General features: G+C 31.3%; 3 protein-coding genes and 1 long non-coding RNA gene across 4 annotated transcripts; all 4 read left to right on the top strand.

Moving 5' to 3' along the window:
* Positions 1-434: 434 nt before the first annotated feature.
* On the top strand, positions 435-5,842 carry LOC107064803 (uncharacterized). Its single transcript, XM_015317858.2, has 8 exons — positions 435-1,014; positions 1,647-1,775; positions 1,948-2,155; positions 2,641-3,116; positions 3,574-3,751; positions 3,858-4,079; positions 4,488-4,717; positions 5,040-5,842. Exons 1-8 carry the CDS (start codon positions 988-990, stop codon positions 5,190-5,192), a joined length of 1,623 nt encoding a protein of 540 aa, XP_015173344.2. The 5' UTR covers positions 435-987; the 3' UTR covers positions 5,193-5,842.
* Positions 5,843-6,260: 418 nt separating this feature from the next.
* On the top strand, positions 6,261-7,936 carry LOC107073922 (uncharacterized). The gene is made up of 3 exons (XM_089179282.1): positions 6,261-6,399; positions 6,469-6,893; positions 7,148-7,936. The coding sequence occupies exons 1-3, from the start codon at positions 6,261-6,263 to the stop codon at positions 7,934-7,936; spliced, it is 1,353 nt and encodes a 450-aa protein (XP_089035408.1).
* A 117-nt stretch (positions 7,937-8,053) lies between these two features.
* LOC107064813 (uncharacterized) lies at positions 8,054-9,774 on the top strand. Its single transcript, XM_089179281.1, has 4 exons — positions 8,054-8,202; positions 8,453-8,778; positions 8,835-9,549; positions 9,657-9,774. Exons 1-4 carry the CDS (start codon positions 8,054-8,056, stop codon positions 9,772-9,774), a joined length of 1,308 nt encoding a protein of 435 aa, XP_089035407.1.
* A 3,021-nt stretch (positions 9,775-12,795) lies between these two features.
* On the top strand, positions 12,796-16,280 carry LOC149033494 (uncharacterized). Its single transcript, XR_016178394.1, has 2 exons — positions 12,796-13,583; positions 14,111-16,280. It is a non-coding gene; the product is annotated as an uncharacterized LOC149033494 (long non-coding RNA).
* Positions 16,281-16,507: the final 227 nt, after the last annotated feature.

Genomic DNA, 16,507 nt, shown 5'->3' with positions numbered 1-16,507 from the left:
AAACGAAGAATAAATCTTCAATGACTAAGTGTAAATAGATGAAGAATTTTTTTTTGAAATAAAATTGATCTAACAAGATAGAAAAAGAAAATATCTCACGAAACTTTCTACGTACGTATCAGAAAAAACAATAAAAAAATAAAAAAAAAAATACCAGAACAAATAACACAACATTCGAGTTTGTGGGGAAAGGGGGGGGGGGAAAGGGGGAAAAATTACCTTTGAAATTTCGATGAAAATATTTAACAAAATTTTATTAATTTAACAAATGACGAATAAAATCCCTATTATAAACTACTTAGTAATATTACAGGAACATATAAACGTCAATGAACTATAATTATAAACGAATATATATATATATATAAATAACATTTACAAACGAGTTGGAATAATTATAAAAACTTATGACTTGAGATTACTTTATTTATTTTTTTTTTTTCATTCTTTTCTTATATTCGTAGTAATAATCTATCATTAATTTCTAGAATAATTATATATATGATGTAAGTTATAGTATTAAATTCTCTTGAAAGATGAGATGAAATGAAGATTTCTAACAGAAAAGTATATAAGTTTGATCCGAACGTGACGTCACAACAGTTTACATTGGAAAAGAGAAGCGAAAGGAAAAAGAGAAAGGGAAGGGAAGTGAAGGGAAGGGAGGTACATAATATGAGATTAATGTATCAAGTAGTGGGGGATAATATTGTACACATATATATATATACAGCTAGAGAAAATTCTTCATGTCATTCTTATATCTTCTATAAAAAGAGGAAACACAAGACAGTCTTTTACATTAATTTTGTTACTCGCATATAACTTTGATTATTTATCGATAACATTTCATGTTCATTTTATTTGAAAATTAGTATTGTTTTGTTTTAACCTAAATATTATTTCAATAAATTACGTGTATAATATAACGAAGATATATTTTGTATTTTTGTTTTGTTTTTGATTCGTATCAGTTGTACCAACACCATGGTGGTGACCAATAAGAACGGAGAAGTAAGTGCTTCAATTAATTGTTTTGTTTTGCTTTCTTTTCATTTCTTTTCTTTTCACTCGATATATGATCATTGATTAAATATTTCAAGTTTAAATTATGATTTGTTTTAATTTAAATTAATTTATATATTTTTCAATAAATTGTTTCGTTATTTTTTTTTTTTTCTATTCTTTTTTTTCACTCTGATTAAATATTCAAATTTTGAATTTCAATTATAACGAGGGAAATTTTGATTAATTTTTAATTTACATAAGTAAATATATATATTAATATGTTTTATTTTATTATTAAAAATAGGACTATAAATATACAATTTATAAATTGTATATTTAGATAATTTTGAAAAAGTTAGGATGATAAAAATAATTTTAATTAAAAATAAAAATGAATAATATCAAATAAAAATGAGAAAAAAGAACATTTTATAATACGAGTTAATTTTAATATGGTGTCAGATAATTTTGAAAAAAGATAATATGATAAGTTTAATTTTAATTATTATTAATATTTTAAATAAAAATGAAAATGAATAATATCGAGTGAAAATTAGAAAAGATAATCTAATATAATACCGATTATTTTTAATAAAATAGCATATTAAATTGCAATTATATATTATTAATTATTTCAGACAAATTCAGATTTCATTATAAAAGATAACATATTGATAGGCAAACATGAACCCTTAACCACGGAATACAAGGGCATCGGAAAATTACTTTTAGATAGAATGAAAGAAAAACCTGAATCTATTGGCCAGGTATGTAATAAGTTGTATAAGATTTCATTCAATTTTAAATTGTAAGTACAATTAATACGAGTGAATCTTTAAAATTCAAAATTTTTTTTGAAATAATCGAAATCATTTGAATTATCGTAATTAATTGTTTATAAATAATGATTTGTTCCTTTTTTAAAAATAATTAAAATAGTTCGACATTATTACGGGAGCGACATATACCTTTGCCGAAATGTATGATCTTACAGTAAAATGTGCATTATGGTTACGTCAACAAGGAATTCAAAAAAACGACGTAGTTGCATTGTGCAGCCCAAATATTATGAACAGTTTTGCACCATTCTTTGCTACATTTTGCGTAGGTGCAATATTTACACCATGGAATCCGGCAATGGACATACGTGAGTATTTTTCTATTAAATTTAATGAAATATATTATATGAATTTTACTGTAAACCTAATATGTTATATATATAACGAAATGTACATATTTTTCAAGTTCTATTTTTTGTTAACTCGTATATAAAAATACGTGAATTTTTTTATATTTAATTATATTTAATTAATATTTAATTATAATATTATTATATATTATTATATTATATAATAATTAAAAAAAAATTATTAAAATTAGATTATACAGGTAAACCTTTTATAAATGCAATTTTGTGTTAAACCGTGTTATATGATAATTAAAATAATGAAAGGTGCTATTAACGAAACTATATTATAAAACACACCCTTTTGTAGAAAATTTACCTGTACTAAAAAAAAATATATATATATTATATACATAAAAATATATATTATTCTCAATATGTACATTTCGTATAAAGTTGAATTTGTTTGAAATATATTATATATTATTATTATTTATTATTATTAGGAGAGGCACGTTACTTCATGAAATTGTCAGGTGCGAAAATAGTATTTGCTGACGAAAGTTCAGTTAACACGATAAAACAAGCAGCCGATTCTGATAAAAATGACATCACAATTGTCGTATTTGGTGAAAATTTGAAAGCAATACCATTTTCCAAAATAGTTGACGGCCATAAGAAATTTGACATAGATAATTTTCACTGTACTACGATTGATGATAATCATGACACCGCAATGATTCTTTATTCGTCAGGAACAACTGGTCCTTCCAAAGGTGTACAATTATCGCATTTTGTATTTTTGTATCATCTATTGAATCCTGGTGGTTTGACCACCGATGGATTACCATTATGGTTGTCTTCATATTTTTGGATAAGTGGAGTATTATTAACTTTAAATTGTCTAGTAAATCATTGTAAAAGATTCCTTTATCCAACATTTGAAGAAGAGATGACCTGTAAAATCATCGAAAAGTACAAGGTAACATTAATAAGTTCTATTATTTTATTATATTATATGTTTACAATATGTAAACATTTTTTTTTTATGGGATATAATTTGATTATATAAAATTATTATAATATTACTATATTTATTTTATTTTATATATAATTATAATATTATTATATTACAATTTATAAATATATATTATAATATTTAAATTTAATTTATAGTAATTTAAAAATATATTAAAAAATAAAAAATATATTCATATTTAAATATATTATTATATTATAATATATATATGTAATAATGTTATTATATTTATTTATTTTATTTTATATATATTAATTATTATTAATTAATTCCAGATATTTAAAAAGATTTACTTCTGCTTTTAATTTTGTACTTTTTTGTTATCGATAGCAAAAACAGTAAACAATATATCAATTAATACTCATATAAATTATTAACAAATTTGTTTTTCTTTTTCTAGATCTCATGGTTATTTTTATCACCGAGTATGATTAACAGAATATTAAATTCAGGATATTTTAAAAAATATGATATGTCAAGTGTTACCAACATATTTCTTGGTGGTGCTAAATTTAGTGAAAATAGTCAAAATAAACTTAAAGAATGTTTACCAAATGCCAATACAGTACAAATGTATGGTAAGAATTAATATATATATATATATATATATATATTTACTATGGTATTTAAATAACAATTTAACAAATTAAAATAATAATAATTATTATTATTATTTTCTTTTAGGAATGACCGAACTTGGTGGAATTTTAACAGCACAACATCCCCATCACAAAGCTGGTACCGTAGGAACGGTACTTAAAAATTGTCAAATTAAAATAATCGATTTGGAAACTGGAGTAGCATTGGGACCAAATAAAAGCGGCGAACTTTTAGCTAAATCCATTACAATAACTAATGGTTATTACAACAATCCAAAAGCAACTAAAGAAACTATTGATGAAGATGGTAAACAAACAAAATATTTATATATTTATATAATTATATATTTACTATATTATAATATATTATTTATTATATGTAATATATTATATATATTATTTAATATTATTATTTTATTAAATTATTATTTATTTAATATATTAATATATTATATTATACTATTTAATATATAAATATTTAATATATATATTATATTAAATTATAATTATATTTAATATATATTAATATATTATATTATACTATTTAATATATAAATATTTAATATATATTTTATCAAATTATAGTTATTATTAATTTAATATATTAATATATTATATTATATTATTTAATGTATAAACAACAAACAAAATTTGTTTATTTGATAAACGTAAAAAGAACGTTTCTAATTTTACAAATAATTATTTGTAATTACAGGATGGTTACATACAGGTGATCTAGCTTATTATGACGATGATGGGGAAATAGTTATAATAGATAGATTAAAGGAAACTATTAAATATCGTGGAGTTCAAATTTCTCCATGTGAAATAGAAAATCTTTTAGAAACTTATAAAGATGTTGTGGAAGTTGCTGTTATCGGTGTTCCACATCTTCAAGATGACGAACATCCTCTTGCTTTTGTAACAACAGTTCCCGGTTCTAAGGTACACATATATTATCAACACAACATATATGATATAAACAATTCAATAGAAAAAAAAAAATATTCGGTTGTGCGGAAAGTAATTTCATTTTTCTTTTGTGAAAATGAAAACTATTTTCGTTTCGAAGTTAAAACCTCGGCCTTTTGAGTGAGCATAAACAGTTGAATTTAATAAATTTAACTTCTCACCGATCTCACGTGTTGTTATTTGCCACTTTGCACCAATTCATGCAATTATTGTGTCAAGAAAAAACAAAATTACTTTCCGAACAACCTAATAAAATACGTTAACGTAATTATAATAATATTTAAACTGCATTTAGGTAACTGAACGAGATTTGCAAGATTTTGTTGAGAAGAATATGACCGATATTTATTATTTACGTGATGGAGTTAAATTTTTAGACAAAATGCCACATACACCATCGGGAAAAATATCAAGGAAAGATCTCAAAGCAATGGTTAAAGGATATTAAAAGAAAAGAACTAAATTATCATTTATGTTCTTTTTTTCTATTTGAAAAATTTGTTATTTAGTTGTTATGTAGTCGGTGATAGGTTATACTTATTCAAATGTTTTTATCCTTATTTATATATTTTTACATTCGGTATTAATAAGATTTTAATTTATAAAAATAGGATTTTCCTTTTAAAAAAACAATTAATGTTTAAATGGATGAGATAAGTTCTTGTCTATGTTTTTTTTTTCCTTGTATTACGAAATCAATTATGTGAATAACGTGTATAAATTTTTTACAGTATTTAACGATATATATATACATAATGTATATTTAATTGAAAAACAAAAAGCGAACTACGTAATAGTTTTAATATTGCAAGAACTTTCCTTATTAAGTATTAAATAATAGATTAGTCATTTTTAAATGTTTATAACGAAAAGTATTATTTATTAAAAAGTATTCAATATTTTCTTATACGTACCGTGTATTAACTGTGATCGACAATTATGATTTTCTTAAAGGATCACAACGACTATTTATTGATCCAATTAAATCTATTTATAACTCTTTTTTTCTATTCTATTTATATGTATTATATAAGTGTATATGTTATCTATTTTCTTTTTTTTTTTGATACAATACACAATCATTTGAAATATTATTAATCGTTGTTAATTATTTCTAAGAAACCTATATTATTCTTATTTTATATTATTATTTTTAATTTTATTTACATTTTTTTGCAATTTTTTTGATTTGATATAATACAAAATAATTTGAAATAATATTAATCATTTTTAATGACCTGTTGTCCTCTTCCCCATTCCATACCCCCACCAATACCTCTCCCCTCCTCCTCTCCCTTCCACCCCTTCCCTATCCCCAAATCAAAACAGAGGGAGAAGGGCGCACGCGCCATCACCTAGGGGGGTAACGTGCCTCCAACTCTTACAAATCAATCTGCAACACTGCATAGCGGCCTCGGCGGTTCTCAGCCAGAACCTAGCAGTGGAGCAGACAGACATATCCCTCATACAGGAACCCTGGATCTATGGTGGACTTGTTAAGGGGATAGATCGCAGCATGGGGACATTGGTATATGACCTCAGCGAACCCGGCCCAAGGCCGTGTGTCTTTGTATCCAAAGGGCACCACGCCCTGAAGCTAAGCAGATTCTGCAGCAGGGACCTTGCAGTGGCCTCGGTTAGGTTAAGGTTAGGAGGTGGGCTGACCGATCTTATCGTCTGTTCAGCGTAATTCTCCTACGACTCGGCCGAACATTCGCCTACAGAGAAACTGAGAGCCGTGGTGGAACACTGCCGCAGAGAAGGGCTGGACCTTGTGATCGGGTGCGACGCTAACTCGCACCACGTCGCATGGGGCAGCTCAAATACAAATAAGAGAGGGACAGCTTTGCTGGAATACCTCTCGTCGTCGAATCTGGAGATCCTCATTAGGGGATCCAGACCAACTTTCGTCACCTCGAGGAGACAAGAGGTGATCGACTTAACACAGGGCACCCCCAGGGTGGCTCGGTTGCTTGAGGAGTGGCGAGTGGACGATAAGGATTCACTCTCGGATCATCGCCGCATCCTCTTCAAGCTCAGGACTGAGATGGCACAGCCCGTTGTCAGGACCTACCGAGACCCAAGGGCCACTGACTGGGCTCTCTACAAGAGGGACCTTAAAGGCAGGCTCGGGGAAATAAGACTGAGGGTCTGATTGAGGAACGAGTAAGCTTACTCTCCTCTTCCATCACTCAGGCCTTCGAAGCTGCTTGCCCTCTTAAGACACAGGGGGACAGGACAAGAGTAGCATGGTGGAGCAAAGAGCTGAGCTCACTGCGCTCGAGTTCTCGCCGCCTCCTAAATAAGGCTTTAAAATCAAATGGCTTTGAAGATTGGGCTAATTATAGGAACGAGCAGAAGGCCTATAAGAAGCTCATTAAGAAATCTAAACGTGAGGCCTAGGTGAAATTCTGCTCTGAAGTTGAGGCCCTTCCTCTAGTGGCCAAACTTCGCAGAGTCCTCGCCAATGGCCCACAACCAAGCCTCGGTGGACTCTCTCTCCCGAACGGAGAGCAGCTTGAGAAACACAAGGACATTCTTGCCCACCTACTTGAGGTACACTTCCCGGGATCTGATCAGGTCGAGCATAACCCCTTGATTCAGGGGGAGCTCCGCGCCACGAGACCCGGTGACTGGACCACTGCTACAGCAGTGGTAACGTATGGCAGGATTCGCTGGGCTCTGGACTCGTTCGACGGGTACAAGAGCCCGGGGACTGACGGGCTCTTCCCCGCCCTTCTTCAGAATGGAGGGGATGAGCTAGTCAAGCATCTGATCCGTGTCTTTAGAGCGTGTCTCGCCTTGAGATACGTACCTAAGCCATGGCGGGAGGTCAAAATAGTCTTTATCCTAAAAACGGGAAAAGACAAATATGACCAAGCCAAGGCTTTTAGGCCCATCAGCTTGACGTCTTTCTTGCTGAAAACGCTGGAAAGACTCGTTGATAGGTTTATAAGAGATGGAGCGCTGGCGAGGATGCCGGTGCAGCCATCGCAGCACCCTTACCAATCAACTAATTCTGTCGAGACGGCTCTTCATGGCCTCGTTTGCGAGATCGAAGGTGCCCTCGACAGGAAAGAATCCATGTTATGTGTCTTTTTAGACGTCGAGGGGGCGTTCGATAACACCTCCTTCAAAGCTATATGCGGGGCAGCGAACGATTTCCACATCGACGACATTCTCGTCCAGTGATTGGACTTCATGCTCCGCTCACGTATCATCACTGCTAGTCTCAGCGGGACGGACATCACGGCGCACGTTGGCAGAGGGTGCCCTCAGGGTGGAGTTACCTTCCCACTGATGTGGCTCATGGTTCTCGACGGGCTCCTGAGTAGGCTCGGGGAGCTGGCGGTTAAAACGGTTGGGTTTGCCGATGACGTCTGCATAGCGGTAACCGGCAATCACCCGGCCACGATGTCGAGCAAGATGCAAAGAGCGCTCGACATCGTTCAGGATTGGTGCACGTCGATGTCTTTGAGGGTGAACCCGAATAAGACTGAGATGGTGCTCTTTACGAGGAAGAAGCATTTCAATATAAGGAACTGAGCTGACGTTCTCCCGGGAAGTTCGCTACCAGGGGGTGACGCTCGATAGCAAGCTCAGTTGGAAAAGCCACATCGACAACCAGGCCGGAAAGGCTATTAATACCTTCTGGGCCTGCAAGAAGATGTTTGGAAAGACGTGGGGGTTAAAATTACGGATGGTTAGGTGGATTTACACCGCCATACTGGTCCCTCAACTGACGTACGCCTCCCTAGTTTGGTGGCCCGGCGTCGAGCGGGCTCAAAACAGGAAAGCGTTAGACAGGATCTACAGGCTAACAGGGCTGGGAATTACGGGCGCGACGCGCACTACCCCGACCCTGGCTCTAGGGGCCCTGCTCAACATCTTACCTCCGTACATTGCGGCAGAGGAGAGAGCCAGAAGCGCAGCCTTTAGGCTGCTAGTCAGTGGGAGCTGGAGGCGGGCCTCCTACGGGCACGCATCGATCCTGTCAAGAACGGAAGACTTCGAGGAAGACAACCGTCTTGGGGGTGACTGGTGCCAAAGGAGTACCATTTCCAGCAAAACTATGAGGTCCTCTTCCCAGACAGACAGTCATGGGCAGCGGACCCAAATCATTTATTGGCACCCGTAGGGCCCGTCTGGTATACAGATGGGGCTAGAGCGGGCTCCAACGCGGGAGCAGGAGTCTGGTTTGGAGGGCCTAGAACCGAATTGTCCTACACCCTAACCGGTACCGCTTGTGTTCTTCAGACGGAGCTGTTTACCATTCGGGCCTGCGCCCACAGTATCCTGGAAAGGGGGTACTATGGCAAACATATCTACATTTGTAGTGACAGTCACACTGCGCTCAGACTTGTTCACAGCACCGTGGTCAAGTCAGTGCTGGTGAAGGACTGCGTCGACTTTTTGACACGGCTAGGCAGTGTCAACAGAGTAAGGTTGCTCTGGGTGCCGGGTCATAGTGGCGTTCAGGGCAACGAAAGGGCGCACGAGCTTGCCAGACTTGGAGCTTCACGGCACGATCTGGGAAACCAATGCCACATCAGCGTGTCAGAGGGGCTCATGCGGAGGAGGTCTAAGAAGTGGGCCACGGACCGCTTCAAGGATCTCTGGGTGCAAGGCCCTGGCATGAGGCATACGAAGGCTCTGTTTTCAGGGCCCTCGGAGAAGCTGGGTACCGAGTTGATTAACCTGGACCGAGCCCAATTGAGACTGGTTGTAGGATTGGTCACCGGGCACTGGCACCTTAGAAAGCACCTTACACGACTGGGCTTGGCACGAGACTCGGTCTGCGGCAGGTGCGGCGAAGGGGAGGATACCCTCCTCCATCTCATAACTCAATGCGTTGGGCTCGCGGACGTCAGAAATGATGTCCTTGGGACCACCGCCAATAACTTCGATCTAGTGGGCTCAGGGGCGGCCAGACTGCTGCGCTTTGCAAGGGAGTCGGGGCTGCCTGCGGGACCGCTACGGTCATAGGTTTTTCCCCGCAAGGAGCCTGGGCACAATGGTCCAGAGACTGAGCGCCCGGATAAACAAACCTCAAAGAAAAAAAAAATCATTTTTAAAATATCTAAATTATTTTTATTTTTAATTTTATTTTAATTTTATTATAATATTAAAATTCTGTCTTATTTCAATTGCATTGTAATTTTTTTTTTGTACACTACAAAATAATTTGAAATAATTTTAATCATTTCTAAAATACTTAAATTATTTTTATGTTAATTAAATTTTATTATAATAATATTAAAATCAATTTGTGTGTATTATACAAAAGACCAAGATAGATCTATTTTCGTTATTACTTTGTAATAATAATTAAATGTTATCGTTAAATTTAACGATAAGTATATCTGTTATTTGAATTTACATGTATCATAACATAAATATTATTACATATATTATTTATTCTATATTTAAAAACAAACGTTGGTTCTAATTACCAACGTTCGAATAATTCGATATTTTGTATAAATCTATTTTCAGTTAGTCGTTTCCATAATACATAAAGTTAAAGTACGTTATATGTACAAACATATACATATACATATATCGATATATAGTGAAATTAAAAATACAAGTTCTTATACATAGAAATGTGTATTTATATATATATTTTTAAGCTACGTAATTAATTTGACTTTATATATATATGCTGAGTAAATTAAAATCATTAATACTGACACAATTACAATTTAAAAAAAGGGACAAATTTAAAAAAATTAAAAATTGACTTGAAACTACGAAACTACGAAAGTAATTCTTTTATTTATTTTATTTTTTTTAGTAAATTATGTAAGTCAAAGTTAAAATAAAATTAAATAAATATATATTTATATAGAGAATAAAATAATATAAAATAAAATTAAATAAATAAATATATATATATATAAATTAATTAATAATATATATATAATTTATTAATATATTTATTTATTAAATAAATATATATATATATAAAATCAAATAAAATAAATCGATAATTGAATTAAAAAATATTTAATATTACAATTCTTGATTATTTTCAATTTTATTGTTATAGAAAATGAATTTGGATTCGGAAGATGATTATTTCCCTAGTTCTGAATCTAACGATACTTTATTGATATCTGACGAAAATAATATTAAAACGAAAACGAATATAATTGAAAATACAAATGGATATATATCGGTAATGGAAGCAACAAAAGACATCGAAATATTCGATGGAACGGAAAGTAAATCAAAATTATTTATAGAAAAATGCGAAAGAGCATATCATAAAATAAGTCCATATAATCTTTTGGATTTCATCAATATCATTCGTTCTAAGATACAAGAATCAGCGATGTATGAACTTTTGCATAGTAACTTGACTTTCCATCATTTAATGTTTGAAATTAAAAAAAATACGTACCGAAATATCAAATTGATTGGATACACGATATAATTCTATCTAAACGAGAAATTTATGAGACACCGGTTATGTTTGGAAAAAGATTAGAATTAATGCTCAATTGTGCTATTTCAAATTACAAAAATACATTCACAGTAACGTTAGCGGAAATTTACATTAAAACAATACAAGAAATTTCTTTAAAAATATTTTTAGATAGAATGTCGTCGAATGATTTTTTAAAGAAAAATGTGTTGGTTATAGAACCTAAATCTTTAAAGGATGCCATTTTTATTACCAAATGTATATGGAAGACTATTAATTTAAGACTCGGTTCACGTATTAACACTAATACTTATTGTCCTTATTGCAAAAACAGAAAATATCATTATCTCGATTGTCAATTTTAAGGTTTTTAAAATAATAATTATATGTGTGTCCATAGTTATGAAAGTGATCTAAGTCATGTTTCTCTTGTTTCGAGATATTTAAAGATTTATATTTGAACACTATATGAATTCTATATAATATTGAAATAGCAAACACTATCTAGCGGTTTATTTTTGACAATATCATGAAAATTACATTTATTTAGTTTAAAATAATGTGGTGTAAAATAACTGATAAACTTAATTTTTTTTAATTTTGACTTATGTTAGACCACTTTTATAATTATGGGCACATATACATATATGTATACGCGATACGTGGAATAATAACAACAACAAAACAACAATTTTATTTCATTTTATTTCATTAGTTTTTTTTTTTTTTTAAGTATGAGAGAAATTAACATTTTCAAAATCTTTTTTACAAATCTTTTATCAAAACCAAAAATATTGTATAAACTGCGATATTATTTTATTATAAGAACAATATGGATAAATTTTGAAACAACTTTTAAAACACCTTCGTTATAATAATTATAATAAAATGAAAATTTTATATGAAATTATTATTATTATAGGACAAATTTTTAAGAAACGTTTTAACGAAGGTTTATTTTAAGGAAATAAAAATCATTTTTAAATAATTACTGATATTTTTTATGACCCCACCACCCACCATCTGGCCATTTAAATAAATTGTTTCTATTTTTGTAAAATATAGTTTAATTATTTTTACACTTTTAAATAATAATAATAATAATAATAATAATAATAATAATAATAATAATAATAATACGTTTCAAACGAGAATATAACACGCGTTAAATTTTAACGTTCTTTTAAACATTATATTTAAATACTTATTGTTAGAAATGTAAGAATAGTTTTTTTCAAATGTATTTGTAATAAATACGAACGAAGTAATACGTGTATGTGTAATATCAAAATATTATTTATATTCTAGGTTCTATGAATGTCCTTACAGATGATCGTGTTTATAAATAAAAAAAAAAAAAAAACATAAAAAGAAACCTTTGGATGTTTACATATAATAACGCACGAAACACGAAAGCTTAGAAAGTTATATTTCGAAATATTCAAACATAGTAATATTCTATTATCAAGAGTTATTTTATTTAAAACGTATTATTATTTAACAATGATTTTCAATTATCATAAATAAAATATATATACAATATTGTTATTAATTAAACATACGATTTTAACATTATATTTTTCTATATATTTTTTATTCTTGTTATAAATAAAATTATCAAACAAATTTTATTGAAATTAAATAAATTTTAATTAAATGTATTTTGAATACTTATTAAATTTTATAGTTTATTAAATTTTTTGTAATAAATGTAGGGAATTTTATTTAGGGTGAGAGGTGCGAGGTGAACATACACCCAGTTTAATCCTACTAATCTTAATATATATATAAATTACGTGTCAAGTTGTTTGTCCGCAATGGACTCCTAAACTACTGAACCGATTTTAATAAAATTTTGCACACTGTGTGCAGTTTCACCCAACTTGAAAGATAGGATAGTTTATATCTCAATTTATAATCGCAATATTATTTTATTGCGAATTATTTGCTTATTAACAAAGAGTCATGATTATCTCTGCTGGTTCGATAAGATTCTAACAGATGGCGGTATAAGGTAATTCGTTGATTTAAAGACGTGTGTATCGGACTGATTGTGAGCCACAGCAACGAGTAGCGGGGCACACCTAGTAAGATATATTTAAAACATGTATTAGGAAAAGTACAATAATAGTTTCACAATCTTACGATTACAACTTAGATAAGGGACTGTGTTTTTACAACTGATAACAACTTATAATACAATTGCGACTGTTACGACTGATGACTAACTAATGTGGTTTTCCAATTACAGCACTAAAGCGCTTTATGCGGCATAATACTCAACGTTGAATGTTCCAACTAGAGCAACGCATCGCATCAATCAGTTTCGGGTGATGCGTGCAATCGATACCAACTCAGTAGCAGAAAATAACCAAGTGTTTTTTCTTTAAGTTGGCATTGATTGAAATTGTATGTAGATTATCATTAGTAATATTGTTTATTATTGAAAAAATTCTTAAAGCTTTCGTCTCGTCGTAGTTTTTTGGAAATAATAAAAAGTTATTTCAGACTGTGTTAAAAAATAAATATAAGTATGGATGGAGGTGTAAACATCGACTATTTTTTTTTATATTCTACACATAAAATGTGAATACAATTTCATTTTAAAATTCAAAACTATAAATAAATTTATTTTACAGAAATATACTTTTGTCAACATTTCAATGGCTTGATCGAATCATTATTATTGTATACCACTTTATTTATACATTAATGAGGTTGCTAAGTCTATGAATATTTTTTTTTTCAACACTGAACTTAGCGCACTCTGCTGGTGCGCTTGAAAACAATTTCAATTAAGCATTAGCCAGCGATCCTATTCGTACGATAATTATCGTACGCGTACGATAATTTGAGGCCCTGTACGATCTAAAATTCGTGGTGTACGATCCATTTGGAATTTCGAAAACTTGATGACCTTTTTTCTTTTTTTTTAGTCAACAAATTTTGGAAAGGTGCAGCACCATCCCTACCACCACCACCACCACCACGATCTCCCAGCGGACGGCCGTTTTTATCGTTTTTATGAAAAGGTCATCAACTTTGAAAAAGTTGGAACTTGGACACTTTTTCCACATTTTGAAAATCTCGTCCGAGAAATTGTCGGATTTCAAATTTTCCCGGGGCGTACGATAATTTTTTGCCGCGTACGATAATTTTACGCCCCTGTGTCGATCAGACGAACTAAAGTCTCTGGGATCACTGGCATTAGCACAATTCGGCATTGTGCGCTACTGAGTCGCATTATGCTCTGTAATTGGAAAACCACATAAGGCTACTTTCTTATTTCTTTGCACATATTTTATATCAGAAATGACCTACACTCCTTTGGAAAGGGAAGGAAATTACGAATCTTATTGACCAATAGCATAAGGATCCACCCCATAGTTCACCGACGAGTACAGCCTATGGTTTTTGGTAGTGGAGAGTATGCAGAAAGAAACTTGATCAAGAATATCAGAATGTTATCTCTTTTTATGGTATCGCACGTGTTTCCATAGAAATCTGAAACTATCTGAAGGACCCGACATTTGTACAAAGGGTTTTCATCGCACCAGTAGGTCCCAATAATTCTTAAGTTTTGTTTTATGGTTTTATAACCCTCATAAATCTTTCCTTTTAGTCTCTGAATAGAGTTTTCCTTTCCAGAAAATAAAATATAAAGAAAATAACTGAATACTAGTTTTTCGTCTACATTTTCGACACTTAAAACTCTCCTACGTAAATAATAAAATATAAACTCGATCAAAGAAATCTAACGCGTTAGACGTTTAACACGTTCATCGCCCAGCCCGTTTCGGTTGTTTCTCGCCAGGCCCAAAATTCGACTGTCGGCGCGCCGTAACGTAAAGAAGCGACAAGTAGAAATATCAACAATGCGACCCGAGTATTATAGTTATATTATATTATTATATTTTATTTATCGAAAATAATAAAATATAAAACTATCTTTTATTTATCGAAAAGAATAAAATATAAAAATATCGTTTATTTATCGAAAATAATAAAATATAAAATATTGTTTACCGAAAATAATTTTGTTTCGAAATGGGAAATGTGATAAGTTTTTCCAACTAAAAATACTATAACTTCAACAAGAAGAGCGTCACCGTATACGGTGACGGGGCCTCCGGGAAAGCATGCCCGTCTCCGGTATACGGTGCCATGGCGACGAACGTGTTAATAAAAAAAAAAAAACATTTTTTATGTAAAAATAAAAATATGAAAATAATCAAAATATTTGTTGTTCAACTTTTGAAATATCATTATGTTATCAAATTTAATTATAATAACAAATGAATTATATAATTTATACATTTGTATATTTTATAAAATAAAAAGAAAAAAAGTAATACAAATTTCATTTTCCAATTTCTTACCAAAAAATGCATTGAAATATGCATTTTTTATTTATATATACGTCTACATGTATCTTTGAGTATTTGTCATTTATGTAAATTAATAGATAATTAAATAATTTCAATTTTACATTGTAGGCGAAAAAACTAGTATTCAGTTATTTTCTTTATATTCTATTTTCTGGAAAGGAAAACTCTATTCAGAGACTAAAAGGAAGGGTTTAGGAGGGCTATAAAACCATAAAACAAAACTTAAGAATTATTGGGACTAACTGGTGCGATGAAAATCCTTTGTGCAAGTGTCGGATCCTTTGGACAGTTTCAGATTTCTATGGAAACACGTGTGACACATACGGAAAAACAATACTTCGTAACTTGAAACGAAGTTCCTCTATGCATGGTCTTTTACTACGATCTTTACCTAAAAACATAAGCTGTACTCATCGGTTGACTATAGGGGGTGTACCCTTTTGCTATTAGTCAATAAGATTCGTAATCTCCTTCCCTCTCTAAAGAGGTGTAGCTCATTTCTGATATAAATACGTGGAAAGAAGTAAGAAAGTGTCCTTAATCAGTTCTTTGTTTTCAGCCTTTAGTTTTCTGTCTGTGTGTTATCTGTTATCCTGCAAATCAGTCAGTCGGTCTTATATTTGTAACTCTTTTGTATTCTACATTTCTGTAACCACGTAAACTTATGTAAATACCGCTCGACATCATAATTAATTAAATAAACTATCACACACACATATTTCATTTCATCAGATCATCAGTTATTATTATTTTTATTTCTCTCTGTCTGAACCCCCAAAACATCTAGAATTAAAAATTATTTAACTTTAATTATTTCCTTTTTTCTACTGCTGTTTCTTGAAAATTACACATAATGTTCACAGGTTTCATCAAGTTATAAAAAGGGAAAAAAAATATCTTCAGTCGATGATACAAAGTTTTTGTTATCTTTGTGTTATCTGTTTG

The sequence above is a fragment of the Polistes dominula genome, unplaced genomic scaffold, assembly GCF_049000335.1.
Source record: "Polistes dominula isolate Pdom_NZ unplaced genomic scaffold, Pdom_raw_medaka contig_373, whole genome shotgun sequence".
Taxonomy (NCBI): Eukaryota; Metazoa; Arthropoda; class Insecta; order Hymenoptera; family Vespidae; genus Polistes; species Polistes dominula.
The sequence above is the reverse complement of the archived record's forward strand: the minus strand, read 5'-3'. Positions and strand labels throughout refer to the sequence as shown.

Bases quoted from the DNA above. Each gene is read 5' to 3' on its own strand.
- LOC107064803 (XM_015317858.2), top strand. From the start codon at position 988: ATGGTGGTGACCAATAAGAACGGAGAA. The intron at 1,015-1,646 runs GTAAGTGCTTCA...TAATTATTTCAG, and splicing joins TGACCAATAAGAACGGAGAA to ACAAATTCAGATTTCATTAT. The intron at 3,752-3,857 runs GTAAGAATTAAT...ATTTTCTTTTAG, and splicing joins CAATACAGTACAAATGTATG to GAATGACCGAACTTGGTGGA.
- LOC107073922 (XM_089179282.1), top strand. From the start codon at position 6,261: ATGGGGACATTGGTATATGACCTCAGCGAACCCGGCCCAAGGCCGTGT. The intron at 6,400-6,468 runs GTGGGCTGACCG...ATTCGCCTACAG, and splicing joins GGTTAGGTTAAGGTTAGGAG to AGAAACTGAGAGCCGTGGTG. The intron at 6,894-7,147 runs GTCTGATTGAGG...CGTGAGGCCTAG, and splicing joins TCGGGGAAATAAGACTGAGG to GTGAAATTCTGCTCTGAAGT.
- LOC107064813 (XM_089179281.1), top strand. From the start codon at position 8,054: ATGGTTCTCGACGGGCTCCTGAGTAGGCTCGGGGAGCTGGCGGTTAAA. The intron at 8,203-8,452 runs GTGCACGTCGAT...ACGGATGGTTAG, and splicing joins CTCGACATCGTTCAGGATTG to GTGGATTTACACCGCCATAC. The intron at 8,779-8,834 runs GTGACTGGTGCC...TCCTCTTCCCAG, and splicing joins GGAAGACAACCGTCTTGGGG to ACAGACAGTCATGGGCAGCG.